The sequence below is a fragment of the Hesperophylax consimilis genome, chromosome 8 (genome assembly GCF_061612785.1).
Source record: "Hesperophylax consimilis isolate HC1 chromosome 8, BYU_Hcon_1.0, whole genome shotgun sequence".
NCBI lineage: Eukaryota > Metazoa > Arthropoda > Insecta > Trichoptera > Limnephilidae > Hesperophylax > Hesperophylax consimilis.
This window is the reverse complement of record NC_142843.1, coordinates 3,523,204-3,540,626: the sequence shown is the minus strand read 5'-3', so window position 1 is coordinate 3,540,626 and position 17,423 is coordinate 3,523,204. Positions and strand designations below refer to the sequence as shown.

General features: G+C 33.9%; 1 protein-coding gene across 1 annotated transcript in view; it reads right to left on the bottom strand.

Moving 5' to 3' along the window:
• Nucleotides 1-17,423, bottom strand: part of Elk (Eag-like K[+] channel) — a 622,750-nt gene that overhangs the window by 2,632 nt on the left and 602,695 nt on the right. The window contains exons 12-15 of the mRNA XM_089634754.1: nt 11,437-11,686; nt 4,935-5,080; nt 3,664-3,811; nt 872-1,022 (exon numbers count right to left, since the gene is read on the bottom strand). Of these exons, the coding sequence (XP_089490880.1) occupies nt 872-1,022; nt 3,664-3,811; nt 4,935-5,080; nt 11,437-11,686 (695 nt within the window). The remainder of the gene's footprint in view (nt 1-871; nt 1,023-3,663; nt 3,812-4,934; nt 5,081-11,436; nt 11,687-17,423) is intronic.

Below are 17,423 nucleotides of genomic sequence, written 5' to 3'. Positions count from 1 at the left end.
TGCCGAAAGCTTCCGCTTCAATCTATTCACACACAAATTATTTAAATAAGCCAAACTATGAATCTAATAATCTATTTTGTGTATGTTTTTCCATCTTCCCCGATATAGTTGTTTCTTGTACCAATTAACCCTTCAGGTTTTTAAATATTTTTACCCAGTCCCAACGACATGGTAAATTTTCTTGGAATTTCGGAATGCTCCCTAGATATATAAAATGTGCTACATACATATTACTTATTTTTGAAGATGTTGTTAAAAGAAATACTAATTTACAAACTAGATATCTTTGAAATATTTACATGTGAAAAAAACAGATCTTTCAAAATAATAATTTTTTAATATCAAACATGAGAATGTTAGCAAAAAAACTTACCAGGACATTTTGACTCGAAACATCCATAATTTTGAAATAATACGATATTTATAAAATGTATTCCTTTTGTGTAGGTAATAAGTAATAAGTAATAAAACTGTTACTTCATTTTTTATACCGTTTGCACACCAAAAAAAAAAAAAAAATTTTAACTTTCAACTGTCAATGAAAAAATGCCAAAATTCGTAATCACGCACTTTGACAATTTTTTAAAATTTTATCCATGTAATAATGTACGAATATTTTAAATAAACTGTGAAGAATAATTATTTATCTTTCCAATGATGAACATATCATATATCTTCGCATTATAGAAAAAAAGATAAAAATAATGTATCGACGCCCCAGTCAGATCTGTCCTTCAGAGGCTATAATGGAATATGATGTTTGTGGCTAGAAATGTCATTCTGAGACTTGAAGGGTTAAGTGTAACTTAAATAATTTGGGCATTTTTAGCAATAAGCGGAGAAGGAAAATTTATTATATTTTCAAATGTACCTTGCACTAAGTTTGGGATGGCGCGAAGGCGAAGTGGAGAGAGTGTGAAGGGGAGATTTCTTTGCCGGAGACAGGGCGGTGTGGTGATCATCAGGTGCATTTTCATCATCTTCTGAGATGGAAGGTAACGTCAGGGATGGCAACCCATTACCTTCAGATTCTGCCTGTAAATCATATAAAATAGATAACCAAACTTTTTATATTCATTTTATTTCATTAAGTTTTGAAATTCTCAACAACTTTTTCATTTTCTCTATTTATTGAGATGTGGCAATTATTCTTTTTCTTTTTAAAATGAATTAAAAAGTAATGTTTTTTTTTAATAAGATTAAAATCGTCAGGAAGGTATAACTCCGATTGAAAATTGGAACCGAAATATTGTGACGTCATATGATTGCCTAACTATACAGGGTGTATCGGCACGTACCCGACAAACTTTAACCAGCTATTCCTTAGCACATTTGGAGTAAAAAATGTTATGGGCGCTTTGCTGTCCGGTAACATTTTTTTTCCATTAAAAAGAAAAAATAAATAAAAAATCCACACTCCGTCACTGTCATTTGTATTGTTTCTCGCGTTCAACAGCTGTTATTAGCAAGTGTGTCAAAAAGTGTCCTCGCTCTTTCGTACACACTAAATAATAATAGTTAAAAATAAGACGAATGGTGCCGTGCCATTTCGTTGTGATTGTAAAAGCGCGCCAACGTAGGTACGTACGTACATTATCAACGAAACTCGAACAAAATATTGCCAGATGGGTTTTCAAACTTTGACAAAGGATAAAACATTGGTGACATGTGGTGAAAATATGATTAATAAATTTTTTATTAAAAAAAAATGTTACCGGACAGCAAAGTGCCCATAACATTTTTTACTCCAAATGTACTAAGGAATGGCTGGTTAAAGTTTGTCGGGTACGTGCCGATACACCCTGTATATCCACCAATGAAAAACTCTGAAAATCTATGGAATAAACTTTCAAAGTTTTTCATTGGTGTATAGTATAATAAGTAGGCTGCGAATGAGAATTTTACTGTCTATATATTGGCATATCTATGGTATTAGGTCCAATTTGTTTCATACATAAAGCCAGAAGTTATCAATCTATAGAAGTTGATTTATGATTTTAGTTCCATTGCATTAAAAATGTCAATTATTAGAGAATGTTGAAAGTTGCTGAGAATTACACTGAAAAAGCTCTAAGGGTGCGTATAAACACGCGAGCCGAACTGCCGAGCTGAACCACGACTTATGGGAAAGGAACGAAGCAACCGCAAATGACGTGAAACACCACTTGCGGTTGTTTCGTTCCTTTCCCGTAATTCGCGGCTCGGATCGCTCATGAAATGTTGACATAATTATGTTACTTTTTTGTACAGATGAATTTCTAATACCTAAGTAACTAATAATTGTGAAGCTGTGTTAAACTAAATTAAGCGTTATTAATTTGATGAAATCATTTCGACGAAATTGGTTTATTAAGTGCTTATTGTGAAATTATTTCACCTCAGTGTTTTTTCCAGCCAATGCAATATATATTAAAAATAATATCAAAATCAGTTACTTTGTTGATAGTGATTGCTTTCTTTCTAGTCAAAATATATTTAAAAAAGAATACTGACATATAATATAGATATGTAGTAAGCATGTAATATTTGCTCAGAACTTTTGTAATATGTAGCTATTACATACTAACATTAATATTGACAGATTTAGGAAAATATATCATAAATTTATTCATGTTTAATATTGAAATAGGCGACAGACAGATAAAATATCATATATTGTACATCATAATTTAGGCAACTTTGGAAAAAGATAGATGCCCTTTACAATGTGACGTTGGAGACAAGGATTTTGAAATCAAAGGTTTTATAAATGTAAGGCTCTCGACTACGGATTCTTTCGCTCCTCACAACCTTCAGCCTCAAAATATGGGGTATGTATAGGAAATGCCATAGTCTGGCTCTAGATATTTGGGAACAGTTGAGATTGGTGTGCGGTATTCACATTAACAGAAAGTCCCATGAGTATGATAACAGCTCTCAGAAACTTGTTGCGGTGGATGGAGTCGGGAGAGATAGGGGAAGAGGTATTCAACCCACTAAACAGGAGCTGGAGGTGTTGGAAGAAATAAGGGAGTCTGCCTAGTTAACTAAGATGATTGCGATTGCAAAGACATGGAAGAGATTGAGACAAGATTGGTTGACAGGAAGAATTATGTTACTATTTTACAGCATGCATTCCCATTAGAGGGACGTTAGAGAAAAACATAGATATACTCATTGCTAAGTATAAGATATACATATTCCTACGTCAGTGATTGGCTGCGGTTGAGGGGTGACCTCGGGGGCAGGTACTGTATCAGCAATTGGACCGATGCTTTTCAGGTCTGTCATGGAAACCTAGATTGGTTTGGACGGATGGAATATTTGAAATACACTTTATAAATGCATATACAACGCTACATCTCAGCAAATCCGAATCTAAGTGATACTATTAGACAACATTTAAATGCACCAAAGATAAAATTAGTTTTGAGAATCAGTAATAAAAATCATAGTGTTATTCAATCTCACAATCTAGTCTACTATTAAAAGTATGATAAAGAAATAAATTATTGAATAGAAGTTGCACAACAATAATTGATAAATTATTCATTCAAATTAAACTACAAAGTTATATGCTTAACAACAGAATAGAAAAAGGTTCTTATTTAAGAAATTGTTTTAGTATCACATCAAGAAGTAGTAACAAAAGAGTCATCATTCATATAATGGTGGTAATGTGACTCACCTCAGCTTCATAACCCTCTCTCAAGTTGTAGGTGAGGTCGTGTTGGATGTCGTTTAGGAATTCTTGCTGATATTCTGGGTATAATCGAAGTACCTCCGCCAGTCCCCCCATGTGAACGCACTTTAGATCGCAATATGTGAGTGCCTAAAATTATAAAAAAAATTGTGGTATGTTATTACTAGACATTTGAGACAGTTTTAGTGGTTAATGCTTATTGGAGCTTTTTTGTTTATTGATACACTGATGGTTAGTGCTTATTTGAGCCCTTTTGTTCATTAGTGACATTTTTGGTGGTTAGTGCATATTTGAGTTTTTTGGTTTGTTAGTGCATATTTGATCCATTTTTGGTGGTATGTGCATTTTTGGGCATTTTACCTTCATTTATGTTTATTTTTGCCATAAAATATTAAAATTATGAGCTGTTCAAATAAGAAATGTTTGATATTCTTTTCTTTTCTGAGAATTTAACCGGTTATTTTTTTAATGTTTTCCTTTATTTATTTTATTAATGTAGAGAATTTCGGTGGCTTTTTTTGAGGAACCGGTTCTTGTTGCCATACTACCGCTACCCCTCCTCCCCATGAATTTATAAACTTCTAAAAAAAAAACTGGTTCCAAAAGACATATTCCCAGTTTTATTGTATACTTTATGCATGTATTTCGGCATTGCTAGTGCATATTTTGGCATTGATAGTGCATATTTGCTTGCATTTTTCGCATATTTTGATAGTGCATAATATAATCACAAGTCTAGTTATCGTGGCAAGAGATAGTTGATAAATATGCAGACTAAAAAATGGGTATAAAAGTATTTTGTTGGGTATGATTGCCATGCGAAATATGTGTTCGAACCTAGTTATACTATACTTGAGTATTTTGTGGGCTATCATGACCACATAAGGAATTCGAAGTATTATAGCTATTGATAACAAACTACTTACCTAATTTAGTAGAAGCCAGATGATAAAGAAATATTGGGAGAACCTGAGAACCTCAGCAAAATACATATTATTATGCACTTAAGCCATACACGTATACCCCAAAAATTTCAATTAGGTACTTATTGTGAAAATCATTTTCTGTGTATTATTATTGCTTTTGCTGGGTTCATTTTTTAGAGAGATGGCAGCATTTTGACGAGATTAAAAAAGATTTTATTTACATAATTCATAATACCTACAATCTATTCAAACTTATCAACACTCAATACTTATTTGAAGCTATGTTCGTAATAAAAAGGTTATTTATTTATATTTTTTAATCTTACCTTGACATCGCTGCTGGACTTGACGATAACATCATTGTTCCTGTTGTCCCCCTGCCCCCCTCCCCCACCCATTTGGCCGTTATTGCTGTGCGAACTGGAGGACTGTATGTGCGCGTTCATGTCTGCCCCCACCAAATCTCCCTTCCCTACAAAATAATCATTCCTTTTGTAATGTAAGTACCAAAATTAAGAACTATCGATAAGTAGGGGGAGTACAGATAAATAAACCACTCACTAAATCGATATCTTAGGGCTTTTTGTATGAAACAAATTGGTCCTAAAAACCATAGATAAACCAATACATAGACAGTAAAATTCTCATACGGAGCCTACTTATTATACTATACACAAATGGAAAACTCTTAAAATTTTATTCCATAGACTTAAAGAGTTTTTCATTGGTTAGGCAATAATATGACATCACAATATTCACGGTTCCAATTTTCGATCGGAGTTATACCCCCGTGATGAATGTTATCGGACAAATAGTGTTTTTCATTTATATTTTGTTGTTATTCCTTCAATATAATCGATTTAAGAATAATTAATCATAAGTGAAAAGGTCATTTCTATATGGTATGCTAATTTGAAAAATCTCTAATGATCACTGTTTTCAAAAATTTAATTTAAAATAACGAAATTTTCGAAAATTATCGAACAACGACAAGTGGTATCAGACAAATCAGCTATATGGTAGAACACTATACTTACTTTTGTACTTCCCTTTGTTTTAACCCTTTAAGCGTTTTAGGGTCATATTTGACCGGGCGTCCAAGTAATTATCAAGTATTTTGATCAAAATACTTGATATACGAAAATTTTCGACTTTAGAAAGAGATGCAATAATTCTTTCCAGTTTTCCTCAAATATTTATAATGGATGCCATTAATAAAAACCTAAAAATAGCCAAAATGAATAATTCATATTTCGCGCCGCTATCGTAACAATCGGTTTAACTTAAAAAAATATTTTTTTATTATATTAACGAGAATTTTTATTATTAGCGAGACCCAGGCTAACACTCATCAAATACTTAACACCTAGAATTAATACACAATGTATTATGATAGCGGTAATGTTATGAACTAACTTGCATTATCCATTATGCTTTATTTATTATACCTAGGGAAACAACACTTTATTTTGTCCGATTTCATAAGTATTCTACCTAAGGAAAGCCTGCGCAGGAAAGAGGGAAAACTGGCTTATTTTATCTATCTATGACAGAGGTTCCCAAACTTTTTTGCCCCGTCGACCACTTGCCAATTTTTTTTTCCGTAGACTCCCTGCCTGCCGAATATTAAATTTTCCTAAAACTATTAACGTGCCATGTAATAATCGTTTATTTTTTGGTAAAAAGATTCCCTTCCCTTGCCTGTCCAACAACCGGGTGGTGGTATAGTTCCTCTGTATTTGCATTGTGCAGACAGGGGCGCCCTTGTGAAGTATTACACCAAATGAAAATGAAGCAGGATAAGCAACGGGAATTTCTTTCTGTAGCTGGCCCTACAGAACTGCCCCTTAAGTTTTTTGTCGGTGCTTATTACGGTCATTTCTTCTTGTCACATGATTTCCGATTCTTCGACGTTCCATTTCCATATTCAAAATGTCATCAAATTTAGTTTTTAAGTCTGTGTGAAGTACATTTAAATGTTGATAAACGTTACCATGGACGTTTTTCAAAAACAAGTTGGGGATCTAGGAAAATTCGCGGCTTCTGATGTGCAATGTTTTGCTTCAATATAATAATTCTGACGAGAAAAGGAACGTATATCTCTGTTTATACCTCAATAAACAACTTCACGAAATATAAACATACAAATATTAAATAAGTGATTTCTCAGTCTCTTATTAGTATTTCGTAAACTGTGTTATTTGTGTTAGGTGTATTGTGTCATTTACGGAACTCCTAAATGTTAACTTGAAGTAAATCGGGGTCGGCTCGTATGTACCCCCATTTGAATCTTGTGGACCCCTACATTTTTTTTTCTGACATGGACACCCAGCAAGCCGATATCGACCCCTGGGGGTCCATATAGACCACTTTGGGAACCTCTGATCTATGAGAACCGATCATAAATAATCTTCTTTATTCTTTATCATAACATATTCTTTTTTGAGAGATACGAAAAACGTCTTTTGGTCTTACAGATTGGCAAACTAACTTATCGGTAAGGTTTTTTGTTGTTTTCTGTTATTTGTTCCATTTTTGTTCCACAATATATAAAATTCGCTAATATCTCGAAGCAGAGTGATTGGTTTATTTATGAAGCAGAGGCTCTCAAGAGCGAGTCCTGAAAGGATGTTGAAATCAAATATATTTTGATGCTCGCACATTTGACACGTAATTATTAGAGATTTATGGAACTAAAATTGCCGATCAATTTGCATTTTTTAAATACATAAATATGTATTTGCAATATTGAAATGCGTGGAACTAATGCTTTATATTACATTTGGTAAATATGCCGAAAAGTGGGACACAGTTGCACGCACTTAAAAAAAACATTTTATCAGATAGATAATAATGAGAAGTTAGTATTTCAGTTTCAGGAAATGTTATATCGTTAAAATAAAAAAGGATTATTCACTTGGCGGCCATTTTTATTGATGTGGGAGTTTTAAGGTTAGTTTTTTTTTCTCTTATTTAAAAATGCCCTGAGAACCAACCAGTGGCGGTTCATGGTATTTTTCACTTATGTTTCAGAAATTCAAGTTAAGATATTATATTTATAAAGCAATTTCACAAAATTTTACGGAGCTCCCTCATTTTACAAGCCCTCGCATTAGATATAATTTTAGAGCACTTTAGAGAAAACCGCAACTACCAAGAACCTAAAATAGGTTATTAGTTTGGTTTTAATTAAAAAGTTCCTAATAACCATTTAGATAATATAATGTCAAAACATGGTGTGAAGAAAATAATCAAATTATCAGCTTTCTTAAAAGAAAGAGCAATTATAATGCATTATTTTCAACTTTCGATTACCGAAATAGTTGTTTCTCATTGTAATCTAACTGATACAAACTATTTTTAAAATAAAATATGCCTATTAACCGTGTCCCACTTTTCTTATTACCTTAAACTTTTATAATGAATTATTATTATTGCCTGTGGTAACCGGGGTTTAAAAATTGTATTTAAAATATTAGTGCAAAACGGATATTCTGTTCTCTCATATATTATATTAAAGCTATTTTAAGACAAGATCACAACACAATCTGAGCGTCACATCCTTATAACTTTCAACAAGGGCCGTTTATGACACAATTTTCGAATGACATCGTAATCCCACAATACTAAAAAGGGTGCCTCTGGTCGCACTAGGTGATTTTATTGAGGCTTATGTAAATCAAGGTAGTACCGGAACTTTATAAAATAAATTGGACAGGGTGACCTACCCGTGTGCGGAGGGATTTACAATTATTTTAAGCAAATTTAATGGGGCATTTTCAATGTTTATTTTTTTTCCCGAAAAAAAATACACTAACGATGGTACTTTGAAATAAAAAAAGTTCAAACGAAAATAAAAACATTATAAATGAAAAAAAAAATTGCTACAGCAGAAATTATGTATATGCTTGGAAAACCAACTAAGCTGACATTATATAGCCAACAATTTTAACCACACGAACGATTTTTGGCATAATATGGCAAGTTTCATAAAATAAACAGTAAAATCTAGGTGGATTCATTCTCTTTAAACCGTAGTTCATATTTCGATATTAATATTTTGAGGAATGAAAATTATTAGTTAAATCGAATGGCCAAATCGAAAGCCGAACACCCATCGCTCGAGTGGTAAAGAACGGTGGCATAAAAAGTCATTATAATACGAATTGAAAATATAAAAATCATAATAAAGTAAGATTCATATATCTTTTAATTTTAGAACATTATGTATACTTCACCGAAATGATATTGTTGAAGTTTGGGAACACCTGCTGTATATAATATTTCGAGATAAACGTTATCATCTTTGCAATCACGCCGTTAAATTTAGACGGAAGAGGTTCATTTCTTTGGAAAGTTATCTCTCAGCCCAACGGCTCTTACTGGCTCATCTGCTGAGAGATTTGGGAAATGGCAGAGATTAGAAGGGACGACCCTTTTGTCCCCTTCCCTCCCCCCTCCCGTCGGCTGTCTTCGCCATATGAATTTATCTCTATTTCGGAATTTCGCCGTATTTTTCTTTATTTGAAACATTTACGGATGAAATGTTAGAAAAATAAAGTCACATTCTCATGTAAAAGAATATGAAATACGTACGAAATGTTAACAAAATAGGTATCTTTATTATTTTTGTATTAGCAGTCACATTCTCTTCACTAGAAGGTGCATCGACCTAAAAGTCCTGGACAGAGCATTAGTACGATATTGTATGAATGGCATTGAAGCTAAATCTAGGGTGAGGGGAAATTGTCTGGCAGCCATCTTGTATGACAAAATGTTGAATGATTTGTATGCAAAGTGGTGCATTATGAACAGTTATAATTTTTATTTGTGTGTTAATAATGCAGTTATAACTAAATATTAGTTTTTTGGGTATTTGATGAGACTAGGATTGGGATATGACATTAAAAAATTAAGTAGATTTTGGCATTTTTCATACATCTTTCCACCCACCCCGCGACTTAAAATTGTTCTCGAATACCTCCATGTAGGGTACAAATAGGCCCTTGTGCCTAGTGCGTCGAGAAGGTAGTTTCACAAACTAGCTGAAGTACCCGGCGTTGCCCGGGCTTTATACAGAGGTTTTCGAAATCAAAGACATCTCAAATTTAGAGAACAAATACGTTTGTCATTTAGTACAAACATTTTTGTAAGATCCAATGCACTTTCTGCAAGCATGTCTCTTGCAACTGTCACGTATGTAATTTGTACGTTTATTTAACTTTTTCTTATTAAATTAGCACGAACATCTTTTAGAAGTTTTATTTACCGAACAGCGACGCAACTTTTAGACAAAATTGGCCCAAGGTGTGAACCCTGCGGTACTCCACTTGTTGCATTAATTGTTTCTAACTGGGAGGATTTTATTGTAACAATTTAATGTCTACCAGTAAGATAGTTCTTAAACTAAAAGTAAAGTTAAATTTCACCAAAATGCGTTTTTCCATCAATTTAACTGTCTGTTTTACGACACTTTTAACTCGTTAAACCGATAGTAACTCCGCCATTTTGACAAATTTCACAGTTCTGTTGGCGGAAAAGTACGGAATTGCACGCTTCAACATTGCTTACGATTATTAATCGTGATCAATATTACAGAATATAATGACTGTGTCGGTAAATTCCTTATCCAATATTCGAGATTTTTGTATGTCAAAAAATCTCGTCACTTGGCGACGGTGGGAGAAGTAGAGAGTAAGGCTTAAATTAATAATTTGTATTTTCTAACCTATGAGCCATATTTTTACTACAATCTTTGTGACATTATTATATTCCATTTCACAAAGCAATTAAAATTATAAGTTCAGGCATGTTGTAGTTGAACTCAGCTTTGATGCAGTCCCAGACCTCAAGCTTTTGCTTGTCGGTGCCCGAATCCATTGAATTCGAGTTATTGTTGAATAGAATGAATATCACTGAGCACTACCGTCCGAGTACCTACTTCGCAACCAGTTCAACTTCGTAATTTAATTCGAAGTAAAATTGCTTGCCTTTAATATTGAAATGTAATGATGTTATCATAATATTTAATAAGACCATATCAATAAACGAGTAGAACCACATATTTGTAATTGATATATTCGGCCATATTTGACGATATTTTTTAGATCCTAGAACTTCGGTACGATACGAAAGTAAAAACCGCGAGATATTTTGAAATATAAAGAGAATCGAATGATTAATCAATTTTATCGGTCGGAGCTGCGCTGCGTTTTTTGTCTCTGGGTTATTTTTGTAAGTAAGAACTGCATTTGAAAAAAATGGGCAAAACCAGTGTCTTCATACTAGCAATGATGTTTATTGTTTATTTGCAAATAGTAACACAATATTATTATAATGATGTGCATGGCTACGGATTTGAATGCTTTCATAAGACGTTAAATTTATAATATCTAAATTTAAATTGAATACACAATACAATTATACAATTTTGAAGAAAGGTTGATGTAAGTGTAATGATTGAGATCAAGTAAGGGACGCTTGGAGGGTTTGGGCATATCGATCGAATGAGCGAAGAAAGGAGTGTAAGGAGAGTATATGATGCAAATGTGAATGGTAGCAGAAGTATAGGACGCCCGAGGAAGACATGGCACGACCAACTGAATCAGATAATTATCAGTTAGTTTTGTATGTTATCAAAGAATCACGAGAAATGTGTAGTAAGTGTTGTAATTTTTCGTAGCAATGTTGAGTTATTTGCTGCATTAGTGTAATTGGCTTCTATGTGAAGAAACGCAGTGGGCCTGCTATGCCTTCTTGGAACGTTTAAACTAACGACGGATAACATTTCGGGACTATCTATTTTATTAATTATCAGATTACACTTACCCAAAATGGCAACCACCATGTCATTCTGCATGACCTCCATGGAGCCGTTGCAGATGTAGTAGATGTAGGAGAGCGCGTCGCCCTTGTGCACGAGGTACTCTCCCGGCGCGCAGAAGTTGGCGCGCACGTGCAGCGACAGCAGCTTGAGGCAGCCCTGCGAGGCGGCCTCGAAGATGGGCAGCTGCAGGATCTCCCGGTGCAGGTGCATGGACACGTCACCTCGCAACTCCTCCGGAAATTCTTTTAGGGTCTTGTTGGGGGACAATGTGTTCATCGTGTTAGGTGTGCAGTGGAACACTGCCTTCTTACGGGTCATTACTTCTTACAAACTGTACACTTACAAGCACGCGTACGAGGCAACCTGGCGCACGCTTCATTCTTTGTGGGCGTGTTTCGGGCGTACACCATAATAAGGAATTTGAGTCCATTTTTAAGCCCACCAAAACGATCGCAATCCTAGCTGTAAGAAGCGGGAGGGTGCGTGGCATCATCCGTGCTCTTAACGTTCTGTGGTTAGTGCATTTTATTTGGAGATTTTATTGATTCTTTAGTAAGGAATTCCAGAACATTTTTATCAATGTTTACCGTCTAACTAAATTAATGTTATCGTTCGAATTTGTTACTTTCGTAAAAAAATCGCTAGAAATAGCCCTTATACTGAAGTCTACACGGTATCATCGATGTAACTAAGTAGCTCACGCCGCACAGTGGGCTGAAAATCGCCTTTCATAGACATAGAGACTTGAATTTTCAAGGGTATTTTTTTTGGCTAGAAATGGATTCTGCTGATCATTACTATGCTATAAAATGTCGTACGAAGCAATTGCGTGTACAAATGAAGGAGTTATAATTTTTTTAAGAAAAATTTGTATGGCGCTGACATTAAAAATGAGGCTATCTCTGGAATCATAAGGTTGGCCATTCTATCCTTACACACAGATAATACTACTATTTATTTGTATTTTTTTGACATACTTCATATTGTGGCGTAAGGTGCGATTTTTTTTTTTTAAATCCTCAAAGTTGAAAAAAACCCCTTTTAATGTTGATGATTCATTTTAATGCTTAAATGCTTTTAGGCTTGCAGTGTAAATAAAATATTGTAAACTAGACAAAGCATACTCGTATGTAAAGCATTTAAGCATTAAAATGAATCTTCAACATAAAAAGTTTTTTTTTAACTTTGAGGATTTTTAAAAAAAAAATCACAAGTTTCGCCACAATACGAAGTATGTCAAAAAAATACAAATAAATAGTAGTATATTTGTGTGTAAGGATATAATTTTCAACCCTATGATTTCAGAGATAGCCCCATTTTTAATGTCAGCGCCATACAATTTTTTCTTAAAAAAATTATAACTCCTTCATTTGTATACGCAATTGCTTCGTACGACATTTTATAGCATAGTAATGATCAGCAGAATCCATTTCTAGCCAAAAAAATACCCTTGAAAATTCAAGTCTCTATGTCTATGAAAGGCGATTTTCAGCCCACTGTGCGCCGCGGCAGTACGGCGGGTTCTCGCCAGCGGGGTTATTGTCATTTCTTTTACGTAAATTTTGAAATGAGTTCCTACTTACGCATTTTAAAAAAAAGTGTTAAATAGGCATGTAGGTGATTTTAGTCGCAGTCGCGCTAGTTGTTTAGTTACGTTTATTATGGAATAGCTTCAATTTTACGGATTTGAATTAAAAAAACCCTTCTAACATGTCAGGAGATACTACGATGTAAATTAAAACAATCGATAAAACTAAACAGACAACCATAAGTCATCTCAAAAAAGATCAACATACCCAACTACACAATGCAAAACTGTATAGCGACCTCTCCCTCTTACTATCATATAACAGAAAGAGATGTTTATTTATTACACTGTACAAACTTAACACGGAGTACATTTGACATCAGATTTCATTCGGTGCGTGTACACAGTAAAGCTTTTAAATCATTTTTAAAGAACGGTTTATTAATTCTGAGAGTAAAAATATAAAAAATATATTCAGAATCGATGTTTTTTTGATTTACATGAACATATTCAAATATAAACTCAAATTCCTTATTATGGAGATATACCAAAGTAGTTGATAGTTTAGTTGATCAACACTCGATTGAATGACACTTGAACGCATTATGACAAGTATGAAGTATGAACCCTCTTTTAACAAAGTTCGTCAAGTTTTTAATTAGAAATCTTGTTCAGTTTTTGTCGTTCAATAAAAGTTGGTCAACTAAAACTGAATCGTCGGAACGCATCAATAGAGACAGTAGTTGATATCATAAATAATGTGGCTGATGTACACTACAATAGAAATAGTTGAAACCAGAAATGGGTTGTTTCAGTTACCGGAGACCGATGTGGAACCGGTTATTTATTCAGTTACTTTTGGAACCGGTTTTTCAAAAATAAAAATAACATGATGGGGCTTGAAAAATTTTAAGAAAAAGGAACAGGTTCCTTAAAACTTTCAAAATATTTTGTAGCGTTTTTAAAATAAATATTCCAAAAGAAAACTGGATTTAAAAATAGCCGGTTCCTCAGATAAATAATGTCGATGGTTCCAAGTAACCGGCACAAGAATATCTACCAACTCTAGTACACCGCCTTGCAGAGCACGTCCACACGTCGCGAAGCGTGCATTGCTTCATTGCCTCATGCGTCTGCCTCACACCTTCTAAGACCCAAACAGTCCCAAATGCCGTGCGCGCATTATACTCTCCTAAGACCATATTTGTCCCAGAACGACCGCACATTATTAAAATGCATATATCTCTCTTCCTCTCATCTTAAAATTAATTATTTCTTTATGTCAGAAAGAGAACGAAATAGTGCTTCTTATTGTCTTTGAAAAAATGGAAGCTTGTAGAAGGTTCGATCCGTGCAAATCAACAACGTCTCAAGGGATGCCTCTTTGGTCCCGTCGCTGAGAGCTCCGATGTAACCTCTCTTTCCGTTACGTGCATCAATTTTAGGCGGAGGGGAGAGGTTACAACGGAGCGAGCGGAGCGAGGCACCTACGCCTTTTGGACAATTTCAGTAAGGGCGAGTGAGTGAGATGGCATTAGCTTATAAACATATTTTTGCAGTACCAGTTTTATCGATACACCGAAGAAGATATTGCTTGTGACATGACTCCATATAATATGGCTCTGAATTAAATTATCTTCAGCTTCATCTAATGGGCCCTGTTTCGAGTTATGACTATGCGTGATAGTTCTGGATTTTAGAATATCGCAATTATATAATGCGTAGTGCTAGACCGAAACTTCTGGTAACTCGAAAAACATCAAAACTCGTATCTCTATATGCAACTAAACATTTGTCGAGAGATTTTTGATGTATTTCAAACGAGTCGTCTTTTATTAAATATTTTCACAATTTTCGCTTAATTATTATCGTTTGTTAATATTTCCGCGCTTTAACATTCGCATTTACATATCTCCCTTCAAACCATCTTTGAACACTTACTACGGGGCCTTAAAGTAAGTTTGTAACATAATTGTAAAAATAAACAAGAACAGTTTATGAACGAACAAATATTTAATTAAGTTAAAGAACATTCTTTCGAAATTAGGCGTCTTTATTGTTAAACTTGTAGGAGTTCATTAATGTTAGTGCTAAATAAAATGCGTAGCGAAATAAAAAATATAAACTTAACGATTAAATTGGTTTAGTTTTAGAGCTTTTTAGTTTATTGTAACTTAAGCTTTGATCGAATTACAAAAATACGAAAGATCTTAGAACTAATAACTATAGCAAAACAATAGATATAGTCTTTAATACTATTTATGTTAGACAACAGTTATAAAATAACTCATTAATTATAATTTAAACTGAATAAATCAAACACAAGTAACATTTAAAAAATACCAACTTTTGAAACTTTTAACTTTAGGACAACTTTTTATACAGAGTTTTAAGGGACGTAATTGACTTGCTTTAACCAGTGATTCCTGACATTATTTGGAGTAGAAAGTGTAATTGAATTTTGACGTTTTTTCTTAATTAAAAAAAAACATAGAAAATCAGTAGGAATTGGACAGCTAAGGTCAATGTGAGGGTTGTGGCGGTTACTAGGCTGAGTTGATAAGTAAAACAGATAGTAGATTTTACTAATGTTATCAAGAACATACTATTTGCTAGGATTTAACGAACTCGTATTATATTTCACTAACTAACCTCCAACGTTTTTTGGCATCCTGAAAACGACTAGGTGTGTTTTTGTTGTTTGTAATTAATTACACCATTATTGTAATTAATTATGACATTATTATAGACATTTTTCCTTCCCAGAACTTTCTTTCCTTTAAAGACCCCCACACAGCATCGCCAAAGATGACATAGGCCCTTAAGGAAAATATTTTCTTCAGGGTATCCTGTATGGGGTTAACGTAAAAAAAGTGCTCTTTCTTTTCAAAACCCGTAAAATTGATACAAAGCATAGACATATGAATATTAGTAGACCTGCCCTAAGTGATTAAAAGCGTATTATTCCCCACTCCCCATACCGGTTCCATTGGAGCCGGCTGTGCTCGCTTATGGCCTCAAGTGAATTTAGAAAACGTGACGTCATCAGTCTCGTGCGAACTATGGTCGAGGCATCATCGGTTCATTTTACGAAATAACACGGCAAAATGGTGGCTTGTGGTATGAAAACTTGTAAAAATAGATGTGAAAAAGAGAATAAACCCAATTGTCGTATTACATTCCATATATAAGCATTATTTTAAGCATATTCACATCGTATAATATGGATCAATTGTAGAAACACATACTATCACATCGAGATACGTCTGAACACAAAGCTGGTTGGTTGCTGGGAAGTAAATTATGAACATTTATAAAAGTGTCTTAACTAAATACGTAAACGAAATATTCGACTCTGAAAATAGAAGAAATTTATTTTGCCGAATTTGGACTTAGCAAATTTGTTCATAACGTGGCGAGTAATTTGCGCTCCCATGTAAAAATGTCTATTCATTCAAAAGCAGATTTTACTTTTAAGAACTAAATGGTGATATTATAATGCGAGATGCCTATATACTGTCAGATTGATTTATTGACGAATCACAGTCAGCTTTACCCCCTTCGTTCTTCAACAGTTGATTTTACCCCTCATCTTTAATTTCTAGTCTATATATTCATATGTCTGTGATACAAAGCTATACAGACTGTAAACGTGATAGAATTCTTTGTGTCATTCTCGTGAAAATGACAAATTTCACGCTTTTCGTGTAAAATAAAAAAAAATCACAGATAAATGAAATTGCGATTATAGAATTAACTAGCTGACGCGTACTCGGCGTTACTGGGGGTTATCCTTAGGAAATAGAAATAATACCATCACGGTCTTTTCAGCAAGCTCTTTTTGAGAAATACAATTTCGTAGTACATTACTTTGATGTATCTCATAAGGCTAAAGCCAGGGTTAGCAATGTAATCGCCAGAAAATATGTTTCTTACGACTTGATTAAAAAAATTGAAGTTTTCTCTATTTTCTACAAATATAATATGCACGTATTATATATATACATATATAAACCTTCCGGAAGAAATTTTCTAAATGAGAGTGAAAATTATATCAATATTCGTTGCGTAGTTTAGAAGAACTAAACGCATAAGCAGACAGACGCGGATAGCGTCTTTATTTTAGTATAATAGAGATAGTAGAGCTACCTTACGAGTACCCAGCGTCGCTCAATTTTTCTCTACTTTCTATAAATATAATATGCAACCTTCCGGATGAAATTCTCTAAATGATACTGAAAACCTTATCAAGATCCGTTGTATAGTTTAAAAGAACTAAACGCATAAGCAGACAGACGCGGATAGCGTCTTTATTTTAGTATAATAGAGATAGTAGAGCTACCTTACGAGTACCCAGCGTCGCTCAATTTTTCTCTACTTTCTATAAATATAATATGCAACCTTCCGGATGAAATTTTCTAAATGATAGTGAAAACCTTATCAAGATCCGTTGTGTAGTTT